General features: G+C 40.5%; 1 protein-coding gene and 1 long non-coding RNA gene across 2 annotated transcripts in view; one reads left to right on the top strand and one right to left on the bottom strand.

The window, feature by feature from the left end:
- Window positions 1-22,392, top strand: part of LOC129559390 (uncharacterized) — a 78,277-nt gene that overhangs the window by 14,732 nt on the left and 41,153 nt on the right. The window lies entirely within an intron of this gene.
- ITK (IL2 inducible T cell kinase) overlaps window positions 1-22,392 on the bottom strand; it is a 63,964-nt gene that overhangs the window by 7,446 nt on the left and 34,126 nt on the right. The window contains exons 7-14 of the mRNA XM_055431061.2: window positions 18,784-18,849; window positions 14,666-14,720; window positions 5,989-6,071; window positions 3,849-3,982; window positions 3,391-3,465; window positions 1,612-1,783; window positions 1,041-1,257; window positions 55-119 (exon numbers count right to left, since the gene is read on the bottom strand). Of these exons, the coding sequence (XP_055287036.2) occupies window positions 55-119; window positions 1,041-1,257; window positions 1,612-1,783; window positions 3,391-3,465; window positions 3,849-3,982; window positions 5,989-6,071; window positions 14,666-14,720; window positions 18,784-18,849 (867 nt within the window). The remainder of the gene's footprint in view (window positions 1-54; window positions 120-1,040; window positions 1,258-1,611; window positions 1,784-3,390; window positions 3,466-3,848; window positions 3,983-5,988; window positions 6,072-14,665; window positions 14,721-18,783; window positions 18,850-22,392) is intronic.

Here is a 22,392-nt window from a genome sequence, read left to right on the forward strand (position 1 = left end):
TGAGGGCCTGCGTCCCATTCCTGAGACTTTGATGGTACCATATCCCCATGTTACCTTGTCATCCCAAAGTCGGACACCTTGATAACTTGGTTTTCCCCAACTAAACAATTCCGGGCAGCCTGGAGCAGAGGCAGGCAAACAAAAGGAAAAAGAAAACTTGGTGAGTAATCAGTAATTAAGGAGTCTCCTATAATCACAATGCTTTGCTTACATGGGAGCAATAAGGAGCTTCACAGATGTTAATTAAGCATCACTAGTGCGTGATGAAACTGAATATGTAAGGTCTTTTTATCAGGGTGAGTAAATCTCATCTTTCATCTTCATTCCTGGGATCCTAATCAAAAGAGAAATCCATGGTGTTGTGTAACCAGTTATAAGCTCGAGCGCAACCTGATGTTAACCTTAGGGATGGTATGAAGAAGCTGTCATCCATTTGACTAAAGTAAGAATGTATTGAGGTTGCTAATTCTCTTAAAACTATTCCTCAATAGGGAGATGACATGGTCCCTAATTCACATCACAGAGTGTTGCATTTGAAGATCCCTTACTGATAAAAGATCCAGTGAGTCTTAAGTTCTAATGTACCTGCAGATTCCATGGGTTGGACATGTTAAAATGAGTATTCCTGAGCCTCAACCGCCAGAAATTCTGAGGTTGGTTCTAGGATCACCCTGATGTGATCCTGATAGATCCTTGGATAACATTTTAAGAAAGCATGTACTTGTCAACTTCTCTCATTTTACCAAGAGGATGTGGAGGCATAGAGAGATTAAGGAGGAGCGGCTGTTAGCTTCATTTTGGAAGAACGTAAACTCCAACTCAGAGAGTGAAAGTTAGAGGTGGGGCTGGGAATAGAGCCCAGAACTGAGTCCCGTGAGGACCTCCCACAGTGGGTGGAGGAAGGGAGAAGTTGCAACGGGAAGGAAGAAAGCTTGTGCCTTTTTATTGACTCTTGCGTTCCCAGGCTTGGTAGTTCTGCATTTCAGTGGGACAGGCCCCTCCACCCTGGACTTGTAAGGTTTTGCCTTGTATCCTCTTACCAAGTCTCTGTGGATGACACATGCCTCTTCCAGGTAGGCCATGCCCTCACACACGTCCAGACACATGCCCAGCAGGGTCTCTGCGGCAAAGAGCCCCCTCTGGCTACGCAGGTAATCTGACAGGCAGCCGTGTTCCATGAACTCAAACACCAGGCAGATGGGGGCCTGTTCCAGGCATACTCCGTAGAGCTGGACTAGTTTGGGGTGAGAGAGTTTCCTGGAGAAAAATGGCAAGAGTTGAGATGGTCTAAATTCAGTTTCCCGAAATACACTCCCTCCCTCAAACAGAAATGTCTCATTGAGCTGAAGAATGGCACGGACTCAGCTGGTGTGTGTGAGGACAATGAAGGTCATGCGTGGAACCAGAGGAGAGATGGGTAGGAGATGAAATTAAGGAGTGAACAGGGCCAGACCATGGCAGGCCTTCTAGACCGCAGTGAGGAGCTTGGTGTTCATCTCCATACCATAGGAAGCCATCGCTGGACTTGGGCGGAGAGGTGGCATAAAACGACATTAGAATGGTATTTAAAGATCACAGCGCTCTCTGTGTACTCTTGTTTTGGCCACTCACATCATGACTTCAGCCTCCTCAATGAAGTCCTCTTCTGACATAGCCCCTTCTTGAATGGTTTTGATGGCCACCTTGTCCTTGTTGAGCCAGTAGCCAAGATGCACCAACCCAAACTGCCCACTGCCAATCTCCTGCACAAAAGTGAGCTCCGAGGGATCAATCACCCATTTCCCTGGAAGAGAAAGAGAGGGTTTTCCAGAGCTGGCAAGCAGTAGATATGAGGTATAGGACTACCAGGAAATTATACTGCTCTATATAGAAGTTAGACTATCATTAATCTAGCTCAAAGATGGCACATGGTATAAGCCCTCATACTTATAGATAGGTAAAATTATCTTCTTTCCCCAATAATAACATAGAATATGCACTGAAAACCATGAAAAAAATGTGTGTAGGGAAGACTACATGGAAAGAGAAAGGAGGATGGCATTAGTTGAGATATTAAAGTCAATGAAAGGGTTCTAAGGTCCCAGTCATTTCCTGTACCTGGTTGAAAATTGTTATTGTCATTTTTCATGTAGCACAAATTTTATTTGAATTGGTCATTCATGCATTCATTTATCCATCAAGAGCATCCATTTTGTAGACAGCATGTGTCGGGCCTTAGCAGAGGTAAGGGTAAGGTAGTGGATTCCAAGAGGAGTGGTACAGAGGTGCAGGCCAGCACACGGTCTAGCACAATACGGTAGGCTCTCAACAAATGCTCAGTAAATGAATAAAAGGAATCTGAACCTCAACCTCCATGCTGACAAAAATGAATGGGTTCATAAAATACTCCCTGGGCTTCCACCCAGCATGAACACATTAGGATTCTACAGGTATTAGAGTTACTTTATTTTTGTCAGGAGGCTGAGGGACACTATCCTCTCCTGACACTTGGTCTAGTACCATAAACAGTTCAGTTTCTACTTTGAGGCAGAGGCTCAAGAGGAAACAGTACCAAGCACCCACAGTGTGCAGATATGGTGCTGGTTACAGATGAGGAGCTCATGGCAACATTTCTCAAAGTATAACCCTCTAACCCCTGGTGTCAGAATCACCCAGGGCACTTGCTGAAAATGCAACTCCAGGACCCAACTGTCAGGGATTGCATTTTGGTGTGTGCTGGGTTGGGGCTGGGAGTCAATACTTTTCATAAGCATCCTAGATAACTTGAATGTCCACTGAAGTTTGAGGACCACCAATCTAAAAGATACAACATGAAAGTTACATCAGCCTTCTCCTCGACCAGCACAGTTTGGATCAGGATATGTTTGCATCCCCAAATGCTTTCAGGTTCTAGGCAGAAAGTACAAGGGGGTGAAGTGGTTTCATAGGGGAGGAAGGAAAAGTAAGGCCCATGGCCCTGGAGATATATGCCCTGCCTAAAAGCATTCACAAAATTTTAGCACAGTGCTATGCGGACACATGCTTCTGAATGCCGCTAGTTTATAGCACCTGCAATGGACTGATAGCCAATAAGCTAGATAATACAGAAGTTCTAGAAGACGGGCAGGAACACAGTGGTGTAGCCTTGGCTTCTCACAGCACTGAATGGAGTGCTCTGCACAGAATAGTTGCTCAGCAAACACTTGATTGATGTGACCTAGATAAATGTGCATCTGTCCGTCTGTCTATCTTACACACATTGTAAATGTTCAGTTGTGTATGCCATCTCCAGATATATAGTGTACTTGTTTAATGATCATTTTAAGTCTGGGGAAGTCCGTTCACAATTTGCCCCAGACCTTTAGGGATGTGAGTTAGAGAAATGAATACCATTCCCAAATGCAGTCTTACCATATCTCAGCCCTGCGGTGACTGGGGCTTTCTGCCTCCAGGAGCAAACTGGATACCGGAGTCTAGTGACCAGGCCTGGGTTGATTAAAAAGTGAAAGGCAGTCGTTAGAGCTTTACGGAAGCAAACATCCGAGTCAAATCACCAGGAAGAAAAAAGTGTAATCCAATGCAAGATCTATTTTTATTCTGGAAAACAAATTCCAAAGCCACAGTCACTAATGTTACACCTTCCCTGAGAGGACCTGTAATATCGCAGGGGGGTAGGTGGTTGGTGAAATCGCATGATTCCAAGAGCAAAATTTGCTAATGGAAAGTATGTAATCAAATATTTGGCATCCTTTGGTATTGGTCTAAATTGTTACTATTTTTAGTTGGTTTTTCTGGAATGATGGGTGTTTGTCACTTTTCTCCATGTTCCCCTGCAAGGGCCCCCCTCTGGCCTTATTCTGAGAACTCACCTCCTCCGTTGTGCTGGTGATAATTGATAAGGAGAGGGATGGAATCAAACACATACTTTTCAGCCACGTAGTATCGCTTGGGGTTGTCATTTGTTTCTTTGATGTGATAATGCTTTATACAGGGGTTGTTCTCACTTAAACGAATGAGACATGCAGTGATTACTGAGAAGCAATGTTTGGACACAGAAATATCTACTGGTAGCAGTATCCTAGTAGCTTTGCTTTTAACCCTCTCACAAGTCTGGCAGATGTATTTTAACTTTTATGGCAGTCTTGACAGGTTGGGCCTGAGTGGTGTATGAAGGAAGATTCTGAGGCTGCGTCTGGACCCAGTTATGATTGGTCCCATGATGGACTGGTGATGTTTCTCCCAAAACCACAAAATGGGGGAAGGTCTTATATCCATTCCCCATGGTCTTGTATCCATCTCCCATGGGATGGCATGTTTGCCTTCTCTGCTGTGTGGATATAACTAATCATCAGCATATGTTCAGAAAGCATCTCAGCCCCTTTGTACTTATTTGACTTCGCATAGCAGAGTTAACATAACTGCCTTAACTGCCATTCATAAAAGATCTGCTTGCCAGGTTGGCACTTGGTTGGCTTCTGAGAACTTGGGTTTCAAAAGGGCTTCCACCATTCTCTAACTGGTAGGGATGTGCCTAAATTGTTTATATAAACAATGAGGTTTATGCTCAACGTTTGCGTTTTTCCTGGGAGTCTGGAATTTTGCTACGTGCCACACAGAAGGTACCTACATGGCCAGCCCCCAGTGAAAACTTTGGGTGCTGAGTCTTTCGTGAGTGCTGAGCTTTGGGTGCTGAGCTTCCCTGGTGACACCATTTCACCCTGTTATGGCACTTGTTGCTGGAGGAATTAAGCACATCCTGTGTAGCCCACTAGGAGAGGACTCTTGAAAGCATGCATTTGGCTTTCTTTGGGTTTTGCCCCACGTGCCTTTCCCTTGTGCTGCTTTTGCTTTGTATGCTTTCACTGTAAAAATTCTTAGCCTTGAGTACCACCATATCCTGAGTCCTTGAGCCTTCCTAATGAATCGTTGAATCTGGGGTGGTCTTTGGGACTCCCAACACAAACTTTATTTCTCATTCTTTTTCCATCATCCTTTTGGAGTCCCTGTCCCCCAGCTATGACAGAGGCACAGCCCCTTGGTGATGGGCATTGCCTTCTTTCTCAACCTTGGACAGACCCTTCCTCTTCACTACCTGGCTACACCCTGCTCTTGCTTCAAGTCTTGCTGAGGTCCTTCATCCTCCAGCAAGTATTCCCTGCATTGTGTGTGATGCTCAATCATGTCCAACTCTGCGACCCCACGGTCTGTAGCCTGTAGGCTCCTCTGTCCATAGGATTTCCCAGGCAAGAATATTGGAGTGGGTTGCCATTTCTTTCTCCAAAGTGTTCCCTGAGGACACCTTAAAAATTACTTTTCTCTTACTGGACTTCGGTCATTGCCACACTGCTTAGTTCTTACTGACTTTGTAGATAGAAAAGAATTTGTGACCTGGCTAGGCTTCTAGACAGTTTTACGGAGGAGACTGTGGTCTGAGAAGCATAGACCAGGGTGAGGGTCTTGCAGTCAGCCAGCTGGAACCTGAGGGCAGCTTGACCTCTGGTGTTCTGTTGCTTCAGAAGGGGCCATCAACTCTGTGTGTGAAAGGAGCATAGTAGTACCTGCCTTTGGGGCTTATTATGGTTGGAAATGACCTATAAGGTTCTTGCACATAGTAAGATCTCAATAAATGGGCGGTAGTTTTATCAGCAGAGTCAGAACTAGAATTTATTTTTTCTTGCTTGCAAAGTACCTTTTTTGTTATTCTTTGGATTAAATTATAAACTTGTGTTAAATACAGGACTAGATATTTTATTTCATTAGAGCTCTGCACTCAGGGATGCTAATTGGGGCAAAAACCTGGCATCTAGGCCCAGCTCTCTCATTTTCCAGTTAAGTGAGTTCAGTTATGTTGTTAATCTCACTGGCCTTGGTTTTCTCAGAGGGATCAGGGACAATGCACTATTTCTAAGGACCCCTCCGCCTCATCCACTGTCTGACATTGCTGTATGTGGCTTGTTGATCACCCAACTCAGTACCATCTCTCCCCACTTTGCTGAGTTAGCACCATACCTTACGATGGCCTTGGTAAAAACAGACACAGTGTATGTCCCTGGAGTCCTGGAATCTCGTACCATAAAGGATCCTTCTTTGCCCTGGAGGTTAATAAGAATGAAAAATCAGTGATCTCAGGAAATCAGGCTCGTGTATCTAGTTCCACTTTCTTGACCTTGAAAGGAGGAAATACCATAGGCCAGCTTGGCACAAAGCAGCCTCTCAGCAGTAATGGCTACCATTTCACATATTCATTCAAGAGACATTTTTTGAGTTCCTACTGTGGGTCCAAGACTATTCTAGTGATGACATAAACAGTAAACAGAGGCGAACAGACCCAAATTCTGCCTTCCTGGGGCTCATTACAGATATTATCTAACCCTGACCACAACATTGCAAATTAGATGTTGTTATCCTCAATTTCCTGATGAAGATGCTGAGTGCTGCAGAGCTGAAGTGATTTTCTCATGACCTACAAATGTAGGGGACAGACCTGGAGTTTGAACCTTGAATGTGGTGGGTGAGCAAAACCCTTGCTCATTCTACTAGTCCATGGTGCCTCCATTCAACACATGTTAGAAGCCACTTTTCCATTCCCCACAAGGGCACAAAATTTCTGTCTAGGAAGATTCATCAGTTCCTTAATGGGAATATATATTGTAGACCCTTTTTCAAGTGCTGATTTTGCTGCAGGGCAAAAGGAGAAAGAACATGAAACTGCTGGTTGCAAGAGGGAAGTGCAGAGAAGTGGGAATTCTCCAAAGTATACCCTCTACCCCACTGACAGTTTTGCCAGTGCTGATGAAATAAGTACAAACAAATGGAGACACCAGTTTTTTCATTCCTGGTAGGACCTTTAAAAATCTTAACTCTGATTTTGAGTACTTTGTGTGTGATGCTCTGTTCCTATCCAGCTGTCAATCTGTGCTGGTGATATTTGCACAACTTATTTCTGTGGTTCACTTAACTTAGACATAGCAAGGGCCATAAGTGAAGGCCAGAGAGACAGGAGCCTTGTGAGGCAGGCATACGCTTGAGATACATGGAGCAAAGTATGTACAATTTAGAACAACATAAGGCCCTACTCCCAAAGGTGGGTCATCTACACATAAACATAATACACATAGGTAGGTATACTAATTGTTTGAATCCTAGAATCTCAGGGTTAGAGAAGATCCCAGAAAGGTTTTCTACCCCAGAATTATCCCAACCTCAGTACTATGGACATTTGGGGCCTAGTATTTCTTTGTTGAGAGGACTGTCCTGTGCGTTATAGAATGTTTAGCAGCATCCCTGGCCTCTATCAACTGGATGCTAGACATTGTTACATGTTCCCTTGGGGACAAAGTCACCCTTGGTTGAAATTCACTGATCTGACCTAACCCCCTGTGCCCCAAACTTTACTGATGACCACAAAATCATGTGAAGAATCTAAAGCACAAAACAAGACAAAGCAAAACAATGACCACAAGCAGTTGACCATGCTCCCCTTGATACCTACACACTTAGAATCTCCAGGACTGGGACCCTGGGGCCTGAACTTTTAAAAGGCTTATGGACTTTCAGATTTGGTCTCTACTGACTCACCCAAATATGCATTTCTTACTTATAACCGTCCTGATGAGTAGTCTCTGTCTTTTAAAAGAGAACTCATAGTTGGAAAGCTCATCCTCACACAGAAATGTAACCTGCTTCCTTTGACTTGGCCCTAAACCTGCAGAGGGGCATGTGTAGGGGACAGATGTGTTCTTGCCAAGCCTAGAGTTTCCCCCATAAACTCTCCGAGTTTCCCCAAACTCTTCTTCTCTCTGCTGGGAGTTTCAAGAGTCTATTTTGAAATTTGAGGGTGGTGGAGAGTAGGGGCATTGGATGAAAGTGGTCAAAAGGTACAAACTTCTAGTTATAATAGAAATTTGGGGGACGTCATGTACAATATGGTGACTGTAGTTGACAATACTGCATTGTATATTTGAAAGTTGTTTAAGACCTTAAACGTTCTCATCACAAGAAAAACAATGTAGCTATGTGTGAGATTAATGTTAACTACACTTATTGTACTAATCATTTTGCAGTATATACATAAATCAAATCATTACGTTGTATACCTTCAACTTATGTCATTTGTCAATTATATCTCACTAAAACTAGAAAAAGAAAGAAATTTGAAGCTGACACCTGACTCTTCAGGTCTCTGTTTTACCCTTGACCTTCCTTTCTCAAGGTTGTAAGGTAGGGCTTCCCTAGCTGTTACCTAAAAGCAGGGGGAGAATTGATGAAAATATAGAAAGCTACTACATTTCTTTTTATGAGATGTCACAGTATTCTAGGACAGTCCTAGTATTCTGTCTTTGTACACACAGAATTTACTTTAATGATTCTGTACTTCATGAATTTTTTTTAAAATGTAACAAAATGAGATGTAAATCTTTCTGGACCGTAGAGTAACCTTATACGCCCCCTGTAGCCTTCCACATTGTCCACAATGTGCTGTGTGCATGGCCTTGGACATGGTTAGGCCAGAGGAGAACTAACCAGATTCTTAGTTTCTTTTTCTCAGATATGAATGTAAACTGTTTATCCAGTGCAATAGGAAAGACCCTTCTAACTTGCTTGCAAATCATTCTTTTAAAAAACTTGACTTTCCCCACATTGGGATCTGTAGTAAATTCAATTTCAGAAGTAAAACTGAGCTATATGACACCAAAAAAAAAAAAAAATCCCAGATTAGTTCATTAGATTTTAAAATAGCTTTTGAAGCCTAATTTAGATACCATGAAATGCTCCTTTTTTAAGTATACAATTCAATGATTTTATCAAAATCAAAGAGTTATGCGACCATCACCTGATCTAACTTTAGAGTATTTTAATCTCTCCCAAAAGACACCTTGGTATCATTTGCACCCCGCCACATTAATTTGCCTTCTTTATAGATTTGCTTAGTTTAGAAATTCCATATAAATGAAATTGTATAATATGTGGTCTCTTTTGACTGGATTCTTACTCTTAGCGTATTGTTTATAAGGTTCATCAACTTGTAACATATATCAATACTTCATTCCTTTTTTGTGGCTGCATAATATTCTTTTGTATGGATCACACCACATTTTGTTTATCTGTGCATCAGTTGCTGAGCATTTGGGCTGTTTTAACCTTTGGTATTGTGAATAGTGAATCTGTGTTTGGCTTTTTCTTCTTCTGCTGCTGCTGCTAAGACGCTTCAGTCATGTCCGACTCTGTGCGACCCCATGGACAGCAGCCCACCAGGCTCCTCAATCCCTGGGATTCTCCAGGCAAGAACACTGGAGTGGGTTGCCATTTCCTTCTCCAATGCATGCATGCATGGTAAGTCGCTTCAGTCGTGTCCAACTTTGTGCGACCCCATGGACAGCAGCCTACCAGGCTTCTCTGTCCACGGGATTCTCCAGGCAAGAATACTGGAGTGGGTTGCCATTTCCTTCTCCAACTCAACATCATGTTTATAATATTCATCCATATTTTACATAGCATCACTTGCCTTCAAAAGTTTTCCCCTTTCACTAAATATTGAAGCTTTTGCTCTTGCCTCCTTGAAATGTGATGGATTAAATTCAGGGCAGGAAGAAATCAAGCTTTAGCCAAAGCAGACATTATCTGCATTTGTAACGTACTCTAAAGGGAAGAAACAAAGACCAGAAGGGCCTGAAGTTTATCAGCTATCTGTGAAGAAAGGAGTGGGAATATCTCTTCTATTTAATTAAGAATGTTTTTTTGTTATTGTTATTCTTTAAAAGAAACCATTATTATTTTTGATAGATTTGTGATGAGAGAGGGGTTTAACTGTTAAGAGTAAACTGATCCACAGGCATCAGACGAAAGAGAAGGAAGGTTTGCAGTCAGCTCTGCCAAGGGCAGGAGGCTGGCAGAGCTCTTCCTCCATCGTGATTGCTCTAGGTGGCATTCAGCGCTGGCAATAGGAAACTCTGGTTTGGGGCTGAGCCCGTCCAGGGTGTGGGGAAAAGGAGGCATCCGGCATGGACCTTATCACCTACTTCCTGTAAGGGGCTCAGAGGAAGTTACAACCGCCAAGAACAGAGGAGTCTAAAGGGTCTTTGCTCCTCTCATTGCCGTGCATGGGGCACTGATCTGTGCAGTGTCGCCAGAGTGTGTTGGGAAGTGGGCTTGCTCCTATGGGATACAGTCAAGGTCTCAGGTCATCTTTTACTATTTTATCTAGAAAAATAAAGATGCAGCAATAGAAAAAAAAGTGCCAAGGATGGGAAATGTACAGATGGGAAAATAGACTTTAACTCATATAATCCCTTATTAGCTATGTGTGTGCATGTGTGTACATGAGTGTGTGTGTGTGTGTGTATGTGTGTGTATGAAGAAGTGTCCCTGCTTTAGTGCAGACTGACACTAATTTACTGTTTGAATTTGGCCCAGTTTACCCCTCTGTGGCACAAAGGGGATGGATCAGATATTCTTTAAAATGCATTCTAGCTCTAACAATTTATAATTCTGTGAATTACAGATGTTTCCAGATTCAATGTATGAACTTCAGCTTTCTCAGTCATAAAATGACTTTTGCAAGATGGCTGGGAGAATTAAAGTGCATAGAACAGTTCCTGGAGTATAATACCAAAACAAGGACTATTTGGACTATCATCAGCCATTATTACCACATGCCATGTGGTATGCCATCCATTAGAAGTATTAATGCCATTGTCTGCTTTCTTCTGAGATATGTTGACTGTGTTAGGAATGTCCTTCTTTCTTTCTGTCCATACGATTTGAAGGGGACCTTACAGAAGATAATCTTGACACACAGGGTAGGTTATTGTGAAAAATATAGACTGATAACTTATGTCTTTGTTATGCTGCATTATAATTTGTGTGTCTCTGACACATAACTATTCTTTATTCTGGAGGTGGTTCATTTCTTCCCTTAAAACAATTCTTCTGTGGACTCAATATTGCATCTTTAACTAATAACACCTTAGAATCATGGAAATATAAATAATGTCTTATAAAAGGTTCCTGCCCAAAATTCAGGTCACTCAATATGTGCAATGCTGTAAGGTATCAAGTACCTGCTTGCAAGGAATATACCCTCTACCTAAATGGGTTACACAGAAGAGAGACTGCTGAGGTCCACAGCTGAGTGAAAAGAGAGCTACTGGAGATGTCATGACATTGCAACGTAAGAGTTCAAAGGTGGGGAAAAATCACATTCCACCGTTTGTGAGAGGGAAAGCATGAGGAAGTTCTTAGAGGAGGTGCTATCTGAGGAACTGATAATACACACTGAGCGTTGTTTTCTGTGGTTCTGAAATTTGGCTAAGTCCCCAAATCACCTGAGTACCAATTTCCAAGCCCTCTGTTGAGGGCTGACATCCTAGAATTTGTATTTTTTAAAAGCTCCAAACAATGCCCATGACTGGCCAGCTTCTCTCAAAATATAGTTGTTAATTTCAAAAACATTTCTTAACTATTTGCTGTATTCATTCAGTCAACAAATATTCCATGAGCGACTACTATGTCACAGGTACAGTTCTGGGGTCCTGCGTAAAGCAGGAACAAGATAAAGCATTTATACTCTAATGGTGAAATATGTTTGGGACAGTTCCTTTAGAGATTTAGTTAATAAAAATGAAATAAATCAATTTTTGGTCAATAAAAGTGAACCAATCCACATTTTAAGGGTCCTATAATTGTTAGAAAAGGAGACACTAAATAAACATCATACAATACAGGGACCCACTGAAGTTTGCCTGTATATGACCTAAGGAAGCAAAGAGGATTTGGTGAAGTAGTTTAGAATATTAACAAGGAAGAATGTTTCAACTGCTCTAGCAAGCAGAATGTATTTAAGTGCCTCCAAAGAACTACTGTAAAATAGAAATCATCTTTTGCTAATCATTACTTTTTTAGGTGCCCATGGGCATACTTCATTAACCAGTGTGTGATTAAAAATAACAAAACTGTACTTTTTAAATTCAGTATAACTCTTATTATAGGTTCTTATTTGTTAATTTAATAATTTATTATATTATCCAATAACATAGGTGCTGAGTAGGCCACATATATATCACAAGGTGACTTGAAAAAATACAGGTTCCCAGAAGCTAACCCTGGAGAGTCTGATTCTGTAGGTCTGGGCTGGGGCCTGGGAATTTTTATTTTTAAAAATTCCCTAGTGATTCTAATGTGTACTCTATTGGGAACCACAGGGAATAATTAAGTGCTGAGTTGGGGTGGAACCAGGGGGAAACCAGAATCTAGTAATGACTCACCTTAATTCCCCTTACTCCATGAAATCTAATTCCTGCTAGAATCTTCTCAAAATTGAGAGTACTGAAAGTCTCCTGTATATACTCAGTTTATCTGAGATTCTTCTCTCTTCAGAGTTTTTCTTGTTTCCCGATAGTGTCTATGAGAGTCCCTATTGAGGTCAAAGATCCTATCTCAAGTATCTTTATGTGCTTAGTTCTGTGCTCAGCAAAATGGTAAGGTATGTGACTTTATACTGAGAAATCCTAATAAAGGAAATGGTGCAGACATGTCATAATCATGACAGGTGCTAATTGAGACGGCCAACATCATACAGACTGCCTGTTATACACCTGTCACTGGTAAACACACAAACATCTGAACTTGCCCTCTTTGATGAGAACAAGCTGCCCAAGGGCACCCTGTCCTCTTTGCCTGCTTACTGGCAACTTAATCAGGGAGAAGAAGTTCACTACTTCAAAATATGACTGTGGGCTCTCCTTCTCCCTTCCCAATTTCCTCATATAGAAATTTTATTTTTGCCTTTGATAGAATGAATTTATTATCATTTTCAAGTTTCCCTTGTGCAAAAGTAAATAGTACATTAATAATCGACTCTATACCTTTAGATTATTCTTTGACGGTATTCATCATCCTTCCACCTTCTCATCACAGCCCTTCATTCTCTACCTGAAATCTTCCCGGGTCCCCTTCTCTAAGCTCACCCCTAGTCACTCTTCAAACCTGTAATGGTTGCCTGTTGGGGTGATCAACTGTCCTGGTTTGTCCGGGACTGAGGTTGGTGGTGGGGGTGGTTCTGGGACCATCGGGCTCTCAGTTTTAAAACTGGAACTGTTCCAGGCAAACCAGGATACATTGGTCACTCCAGCTTCATTCCATCCAAGAGAGGTTTGCAGTTTAAGATTCTTAAAGATATGAAATACCTTCAAACTATAACTGGAAAATAATACATGGTGAAATGGCAGGAACACGGTTGACATTTCAGCATAGGGAGACTAATCCCTCCATCAGCTCATGCTTACTGTTTACTGGTCTCACTGGTGAGGCTGTGTTGAGCCTGGGTTATTAACATCATCTGAATTTAGACTCACTCAGAGATATTTTTCTCTGAACTACTAATGCCTGTACCCTATCCATGAGAGATTATGATTTAACAAGTCTGAGGTGGGACCTTGTCATTGGTATTTCTAAAATGTTTCCCAGGTGATTTTAACATGCAGACAGGCTTGTGAACCACTGCTCTAAGCAAATAAGCTGATAAATTGATTTCTGTGTAGAAAGATTTCTCTCAGTACCTCTATGAGTTTGGTTTCTCTACAAGAGCCCCCAATGTGCAAGTTTCCGGACTACTCTAAGTGTGGTCTGTGGATGGGTGCCAGCTGGCAAACTGTTACTGCTCCACCACCAGACAAAAAAAAGAAATTGAGAGGAAGCATTTAGAATCTTTTTATAGCGACCTAATACTAATAAAAAATTGGACTTGCATTATTTTTTATGTCTTTGCTTCGTATTTTTGCTTTTTTCCCCCTATGAATTCATTTTTTATCGAATTTACATAAGTCTGTGACAAATGGAAATTAAAAACCAACTACAAGAAGTAATCCATTACCACAGATACTTTGAGAGGCGCAGCTTTAGAGTAACAAATGATCTTCTGCAGACAGGGGTTCCCTTGCATGCCCGTCAGTTGATGGCAGCTTCCTTGAGTGCTGTTTTGAGAAGGATCCCAAAGCCATGAACTCTGACCAACAGGGTCAGCCACAGGACCAAGACGAGAGAGTGGCAGTATGAGCCTAGGTAGTTGTCATCTCTGATTTAGTCCAGTGTCTCCCTTGAACTCACTGAGAAACTGAGGTCCAACAGGAAGAAATGTCCCCAAAGTCACACACTGAGTTGGAGCCAGAGCGGGGCCCAGGACTTTCCCCACTACATCACTTCCCTCTCTCCCTCAATCCTGACACCCCTGGGTAGTAAGATCAGTCCTGGTCCTCACACTATATGGCTCTGGAGAAGAACAGTTGTTTGAAAAATAAGTTAAAAACAAGTGATGTGTTTCCTCTAGTTCCACACACAGCTCATCCAGGAGGAATCTGAATCACAGCCACCCCTGACCTAACCAGAGAGGCAGGCAGGGAAGACCAGCCCCAAGCTCTCCAGGGCCAGCCATCATGGCGGGAAAGACCACCCACTGAAGCAGTGGCCATGTTCACATGTTAATTCCAAGACCCTTGATCCTCTCCAGGTTTCTTATACTGATGTATGCTAAGCCTGTAAACCCCAAAATACTTTTATATTTGTGCCAGACATGAACATCACTTTAATCCAACACATAAACTCACTGCATTAGCACAAACCACAGCCTGGCTGAAAAAAAGTAGCACAATTCATTTTATTTGAAGCCAAAAGATAGGTTAAAGAGACTTACTGAGTCCAAAAGAAGTTTCTCAGCTTTGTCTCGGCTGATATTCTTATTGTACCACCTGAAAGCAGGAAAAAGTCATAGAAAAATGAGATTTAAAAAATTTTATTATTTACTTATGAAAGATAATTAATACCAGAGAATTCTTTGTTCTTTTTGTTTCTACCAATACTTTCAAACTCAAAAGCAAAAGCATGAACCATTTCCAAGTAATACAATGTTTAATTGGAAGGGAACAAATGAATCAGAAGTGGTCAAATGTTGATAATTGTTGAAGCTGGGGGGTTTTGAGTACATGGAGGTTCATTATATTTTTATCTCCACTTTTGTGCATGTTGGAAATTTTCCTTATTAAAATTTTTGAAAACATTTATCTTCTGCTCTATTTTGTGAGTCAGTGGATGGTTATAAGTAGAGATGCTAGGACAGCTATAAAAGTTGAATATAAATTTGAAAGTGTAGCAATAAGACTAGTTTTAAAGATCTTCTGCAAAATAATTATATTTTTCCCAACTGCAGAAAAACTCCTGTACAAATAACATTGACAGTGTTCCTTAAGGCTAGTTTATCTTTGTAAAAAATGCAAATGTAGAAAAACCTTAGGTATTGCTACATTCCTTGTGAAATGAGTGCCAAATTTATTTGTTGAATAAACTAAAAATTTTTAATGGATGTATTCTGCTAAAAATAAGGTAAACATTCACATATTTTCTACTTTTACAAAGTGAACTGACCTGAGATTGAACTTCAAAGTTAGTTTAAAAAGAAAATGTGTCACAGAGTTCATGAAATAACACAATATTGCTTAATTTTGTGTTTCTGATTTTATCATACAACTATTTTAATTTCTTAAGATTTCAGGCTAATTTTCTCAGGATAAGTGGCTCATCTCTTCTCTGGAGAAGTTTTAAAATAAAATTTTCTATGAGCAATTTGAATAATAGATTAAATATATAAATAAAAAAAAAAAGAAAAGAAAGATAGCTTCTAGATTTACTGCTACCAAAGAATAGATCTTACCATGAAATAATTCATGTCAGACAGTTTTATGAACCAGTGCACTGTGATGGAATGGTTTGGCCGGGGGGGGAAAGCAAATCTAAGTACACGATGGATTCAATGTCATTTTTATAGTTTGGGTTCATCAACATACATAGTGCTAAAAGCTCTTCTTCAAACAACTTAGAGCATTTGAAACTAGTATCCCAGCTCTGTGCCTGGCTGGCCAGTAGTTTGGACGTGTGAAACATGTACTCAAGCAAGCAACAACAGATAACATGTAACAGATAAATGCAATGTGGTATCATCTTTGGAAGTTTCATGACTGATGACTGTAAGCTAGTATTATACAAGTTTATAAAAGGACTCACTGGAAAGACTCTGATGCTGGGAGGGATTGGGGGCAGGAGGAGAAGGGGACGACAGAGAATGAGATGGCTGGATGGCATCCCCAACTCGATGGACATGAGTCTGAGTGAACTCCAGGAGTTGGTAATGGACCGGGAGGCCTGGCGTGCTGTGATTCATGGGGTCACAAAGAGTCGGACACGACTGAGCGACTGAACTGAACTGAACTGAAAAGGACACTAGCTGACTTTTTATAAAGTTTCCATTAAAACAGCCTCAGTATGAATGTTGGCTTCATGGATATGCCCTGATTACTCTCTTTTGCATTGGCCGTTAACTAGGCTGAAATCACATCTCTGACTAGTTCAGTTCAGTTCAGTTCAGCTGCTCAGTCGTGTCTGACTCTGTGACCCTATGGACTGCAGCACGCCAGGCCTCCCTGTCCATCACCAACTCTTGGAGCTTGCTCAAACTCATGTCCAATTGAGTCGGAGTGGACTCCATCAAAGTTTGCTGGGGGAAAGTTCCAGCCGTATCCTGGTGAGAATTTCAGGACTGCAAAGAATAATTAGCTAATGTAGAGCTCATCTATCATTGTCAGGAAGTGTTATCAGCAGGTTATGAGACTTGCCTAAGGTCAGTGAGCTGGTCTGGAGCAGCTGGCATGTGAACCTAGGCAATGGGGCTCCAGAACCCATGCTCTTATCACCACCATATAGAGCCTGTAACTATCACGTACCAGGGACTTAAGGAAAAAACATTAAAGGCTCCCTGTCTCGCCCCAGAAAACCCTAGTTTACTATGCTGTAGCCCCCAACTTTCAGGAGTTACACCTGCCAGATACAGTTCTTACAATCTGTTAACTCCTAAGGAACATAATCATGGCATTATTTGTCATGTGCATGTTCTCACATGGTTCCTTCTGTCTTTATCTATGTTTTAATATAAAAATGAAATATGTGTAAGTTTGAAGGAGAAATGAAATGGAGCAAAATAATTAATATTCTTTAACTACTCTCACCCCCTTTATCTTCTAAAATAGAGCTCTTCAAACTGCGGTGTGTCCAAACTGGAACATTAATAGGTATTTCAGTATGTATTTCTAAGAAATGAAATATACACTTATATAACCATAGTACAATTACCAAAATCATGAAATTTGACACTGACACAATGCTGTTATCTAATTTTAGACTTTATTCAGATTTAATCGGTTGTCCCAATAATATGCTTTGTATTACTATTTTTTTTTTTTTTGGTTTGCTTTTATATGGTTCAAGATTGACCCAGGATTACTGGTGCATTTAGTTACTACATCTCTTCCGTTTCCTTTAATGTGAACCAGTTTCTTAGTCTTTCATGTCTTTCATGATATTAGCATTTTTGAAGAGCCCAGGGCAGTTGTTTTGTAGACTATGCCTCAGTTTGGATTTGTCTGTTCTTTCGTCATGACTAATTCGGGTTACACATGTTTGGGTGGGAATATCAGAAGTGAGTGACGCTGCGTCCTCAGTGTATCATGTCAGGAGATGCACGATGTCTGCTTGCCCCCTTATTGATGTGAACTTGGATTGTTTAGTTAAGATGGGGTCTGCCAGGTATTTCCTCTTTTTGATAAGTGATTTGTAAGAAGATACTTTGAAACTATGTAAATATCAAACTTTTACCACCTACTGGTGACTTTCATTGATGATTCTTGCCCGAATCAGTTGGTACTTCAATCTATAAAAAGATGGTTTTTCACTTTAAAATTCCTTCTGCATTCATTACTTGGCATTTTACAGTGAGAAGGAGTTTATTTTTCTTCTTGTCCCTTTATTTATTTAGTTATCAAAGTATTTATTTATGATGGATTCTTGTTTTATTCAGTGATTGCGGTTCATTACTGTCATTATTTATTTTGATACTCAGGTTATCCAGATTTTGTCAGAAGAGGAATTTTTAATCTGACTTCTGTGCTCACTCAATGTGTTCACTTGACTTCTCTGCTCACTCAATGTGTTCACCTTACTTAACAACAAAAATTAGGGGGTACTTCTTTAATTTTTTGGTGCATCAAAATGTTCCAATTTCATTTTTGTTCTTTCCTTGCCCTAACTCTGAGTCTTCAAGCCATTTCTCCATGAAGTCTTCATTGTTTTTAGTGGAAAGTGTTATTTAAAAACCAGAATCTGAGTGTGTACATTGCTACTCTAGTATTATTGCTTTTGGGCCTTCTAGCAACCAAGCTGGGAAATACATGCACATGGTGAGTATGTTGTTCTCTACACTTGGATTTTATTAAACATTGAATAATTCCACTAAAACTGTTTGTGAACTCTCCTTTTAAATAAGTCTGGGGCGGGGGGTTGGTAGAAAAAAAAAAAGTCTGAAATAAACAACACAAACTAAGCAGATATTTAATACCTATCTGTTTGTCTGCTGTTTTGGTATTGGAAGTACTGCATTAAACCATGTTTTAAATCAGTCTGTATTAGATCCAATGTTCATAGTGTAAGATCAATATTCCTGGAATTCCCAGGAGAAACTTTTCCTTTGACTACAATGTGTGCAGGCATATGAAAACATTACTTTGGTAAAAGGGGAGATGAGAACACATATCCTTCCCCTTCTCTTATTTAAAGTGACCCCCAGTTGTTTACTTAGGGTTCTAAGTATGGAAGCAAGTCAAGAAGAGAAAATGCCTGGTATTTTAATAATTAACCAATGATTCACTCCTAATCTAAGAAGACCCATTAGCACCAATTTTTTGAAAAAAAAAAAAAAAAAAATCTTACTCATAGGTTTCCAGGTTATTTGGAGACTTTTCCACCAGATAACTGCTTGGAACATATCCTTCATGCCTGTTTAAAGGGAAATTAGTGTTTATATTAATATAAAGCTAATTTTTACATCTCCATTTCATAGATTTAATCAACTAGATGTCATTTAAAGATGAAGAAGTCTTGTTTAGCATTCGGGATAAGACATTTTAAAATTTTCAAATAAAAAATTACTAAAAATAACAACCTGCTATCTGTTCAAGGCTATATAGATCTTATTACTAAAATTTGAGCCATAATAAATAAGAAATAGTTACTTTACTTTATTAGCTCTGCTTGCTAATCTCTTCATTGTGAACATTTCCTCTATTGGAAAAAATATCAATGTTCAGTCTTTATTTTCTAATAGGAAACATCTGTGTGTGTGTGTGTTATAATCAGTATTTTTCCACTTTAATGCTAGCATTTTATAGTTAGGAAACCAAAATAATTAAAATATAAAGAATTACTTTCCAACCACAGACCCTGAAGACACTGCCAGTCGACCATGTAAACTTTTAATTCAAGGCCTCGCTCAATGTTTTTTGTTATGTCTGTTCCTTCCAACATAAATGATAAAACATGAGAAAAAAAAAATAAAACTATGCTGTATTTGGGGTTGGGAGTTTCTTTTGAGCAGGAATAAATTGTGTATAAGCAAAGACGTATGGCTCAAGAGACTGGTAAGGACATCAAAATACTTTACCCTTGTGTAGGTACTTTTCAAAACACTATCACATTCACTGTCACATTTAATACTGCAAGGTGAAAGCAGTGTCTCCTCCACCTTCTAGGCCTCTGATTCTGTACCTGTAAAATGAAGGACCTAGCCTAAATTACACATAAAACCCCTCCAGACTGTGCAGTCTGTGAAGAGATGTCTCATAGCTTCTTGCTCTTTACTCCATCAAGTGTTTGGATTTTTTTCAATCTAGTGATTTCTGTGTAATGGGAAATGTGTAATCTATTTCACAGAATTGTTTTGAGGAGCGGAGAAGGCAATGGCAAGCCACTCCAGTACTCTTGCCTGGAAACTCCCATGGACGGAGGAGCCTGGTAGGCTGCAGTTCATGGGGTCGCTAAGGGTCGGACACGACTGAGTGACTTCACTTTCACTTTTCACTTTTATGCATTGGAGAAGGAAATGGCAGCCCACTCCAGTGTTCTTGCCTGGAGAATCCCGGGGACGGGGGAGCCTGGTGGGCTTCCGTCTATGGGGTCACACAGAATCGGACACGATTGAAGTGACTTAGCAGCAGCAGCAGCAGGAATTTTGAGGAGTAAAGAAAGGAAGAATGGTGATGCCAAATACAGGATATCTTATACCCATGGCTAGTCAGTCATGGTAGTAAGCTTTCTTTGGAGAACTGAACATCCAGCCTCAGAATCCTTCTTAAGTCAGCACTCAAGGTAGTCAATTCCAACTAATAGGAGTCAACTTGTTCTCAGATATACTGTCTTTTATGTCTTTCTTTTGGATTTCCTTTTAATTATGCCTGTTTTTACCACACCATATGTTTACAATTATATTACTAGGTCAAATACTATTTTGTTTTCATATAAAATGACAATTTTAACATCCCAACCAAAATTGGATTATCTGAAAAATGATGATAATTCTCTTGTGTGTGGATATAGAATTTACAAAGCCCTTTCACTTTCTTTATCTCAATGATTTTCTTAACACTCTGAGATGGAAAGCTGATATTATCATCTGCATTTTACAGGTAAGGAAATAGATTCACAGAAGTTAAGTGACTTTTCCAAAGGCCCTGTATAATGAAAGCAGCTGATATTCAAGTCCGAGTCTTCTGTCTCGCATCTTGTGTACTTTCCGCTGTACCACACTATTACAAAGCACACTAGGGAAATTCCCACACACCCTGATTGGCCTCTGGGGTATCTTCTGCGATGCCCTTTGAAGAACAGAGCTGAGCCTTTCCACGGGCCATTGAACAAAGGGTAAACTGTCATTTGGGGAAGTGAAACCTAGGAGAAGAAATTTCCTGGCACATAAGTTGTACTAAAGAAATGTCAGTTGGTTGAAGGGATGAATTTCTTAGTAAGTTCCTCTGGTGTTTGTGGAGCCAGGCAGTCTTGAACCTGTTTCTGAAATGAGCTTCCCCATAATAGGCAAAGAGAAGGTGATATGACTGGTCTTGTTTATTTCCCTGAGTTAACCAGAGAGGGAGGTTCCAGGCGAGGGGTCTTTTGGGTCTGTTCTCAGCAAGCAACTGACACTGCCTCTGAGACCACAGTTTTTGATCTAACCCTCCTTTACTTCCCTTGCAATGGAATTGATAAGGCTACTTAAAGAGAAGGTGCCTTGAAAATGTAAGTTATGATATATGTAAAAAGCAAAGTCTTTACCCTAAAAATGTTTGTGTACCTCTTTTTCTACTCATCAGATTGGCCCCCCTTTTTAAAGTTTAATGATACCCAGTGTTGGGCTTTGCTGGTGGTTTGCTGCTGCTGCTGCTGCTGCCAAGTTGCTTCAGTCGTGTCCGACTCTGTGCGACCCCATAGACAGCAGCCCACCAGGCTCTGCCGTTCCTGGGATTCTCCAGGCAAGAACACTGGAGTGGGTTGCCATTTCCCTCTCCAGTGCATGAAAGGGAAAAGTGAAAATGAAGTCGCTCAGTCACGTCCGACTCTTAGCAACCCCATGGACTATAGCCTACCAGGCTCCTCTGTCCATGGGATTTTCCAGGCAAGAGAACTGGAGTGGGGTGCCGTTGCCTTCTCCGTTGCTGGTGGTTTAGATAGAAAAGAATCTGCCAGCAATGCAGGAGACCCAGGTTTGATTCCTGGATCTGGAAGATCCCCTGGAGAAGGCAATGGCTACCCACTCCAGTATTCTTGCCTGGAGGATTCTATGGACAGAGGAACCTGGTGGGCTACAGTCCATGGGGTCACAAAGAGTTGGACACGGTTGAATGACTAACACTTGCACTTCAATGTTGGCACTCCAATACCCTGTTGGTGGGGAATGTAAAATTTGGCAAGCTTTTTGAGGGATTTATCTTTTACAATTAAGATGTCACATAGTCTGACTCACCAGTTCCATAGTTAGAAATGTGAGCTATGTATTTTTTCCCAAAGAAAAAATATGTTTTCAAAAGTATATATATTTCAAAAGATTTCTAAGTTACATGAGCATGGGCAATGCAAGATCTTCATTGCAGATCTTGCTTCATTGTTTGAAACAACAAAGAAAGAAACCTGGAAACTAAATGTCCCACTATAAAATATTGTTTAAATATTTATAATACAAGCATACATTCTAAAACTATATGTTTACTTTAAAAATAAGATAGATATGTATGCACTGATATGAAAATATCTTTAAAATATATCATTAAAAGTTAAAAGCAAGGTGAAGATCCGAATGAATCATCTTAGTGCAAATGAAAAATAGGATGCATTTCTATATGTATAACTCTTTTGTCTAGGATGCACATGTAACTAAACAATGAATACTTTAAGAACCGATGTGCAGACAAATGGAGGGTGGCTTATTTTTATGTATATTTCTCTCTGTTGTTAGTTTTTATAATATAAAACATCGACATTGGCTATCCAGAT

Source organism: Moschus berezovskii, chromosome 8 (genome assembly GCF_049115385.1).
Source record: "Moschus berezovskii isolate FMDL1 chromosome 8, NW_MosBer_1.0, whole genome shotgun sequence".
Taxonomy (NCBI): Eukaryota; Metazoa; Chordata; class Mammalia; order Artiodactyla; family Moschidae; genus Moschus; species Moschus berezovskii.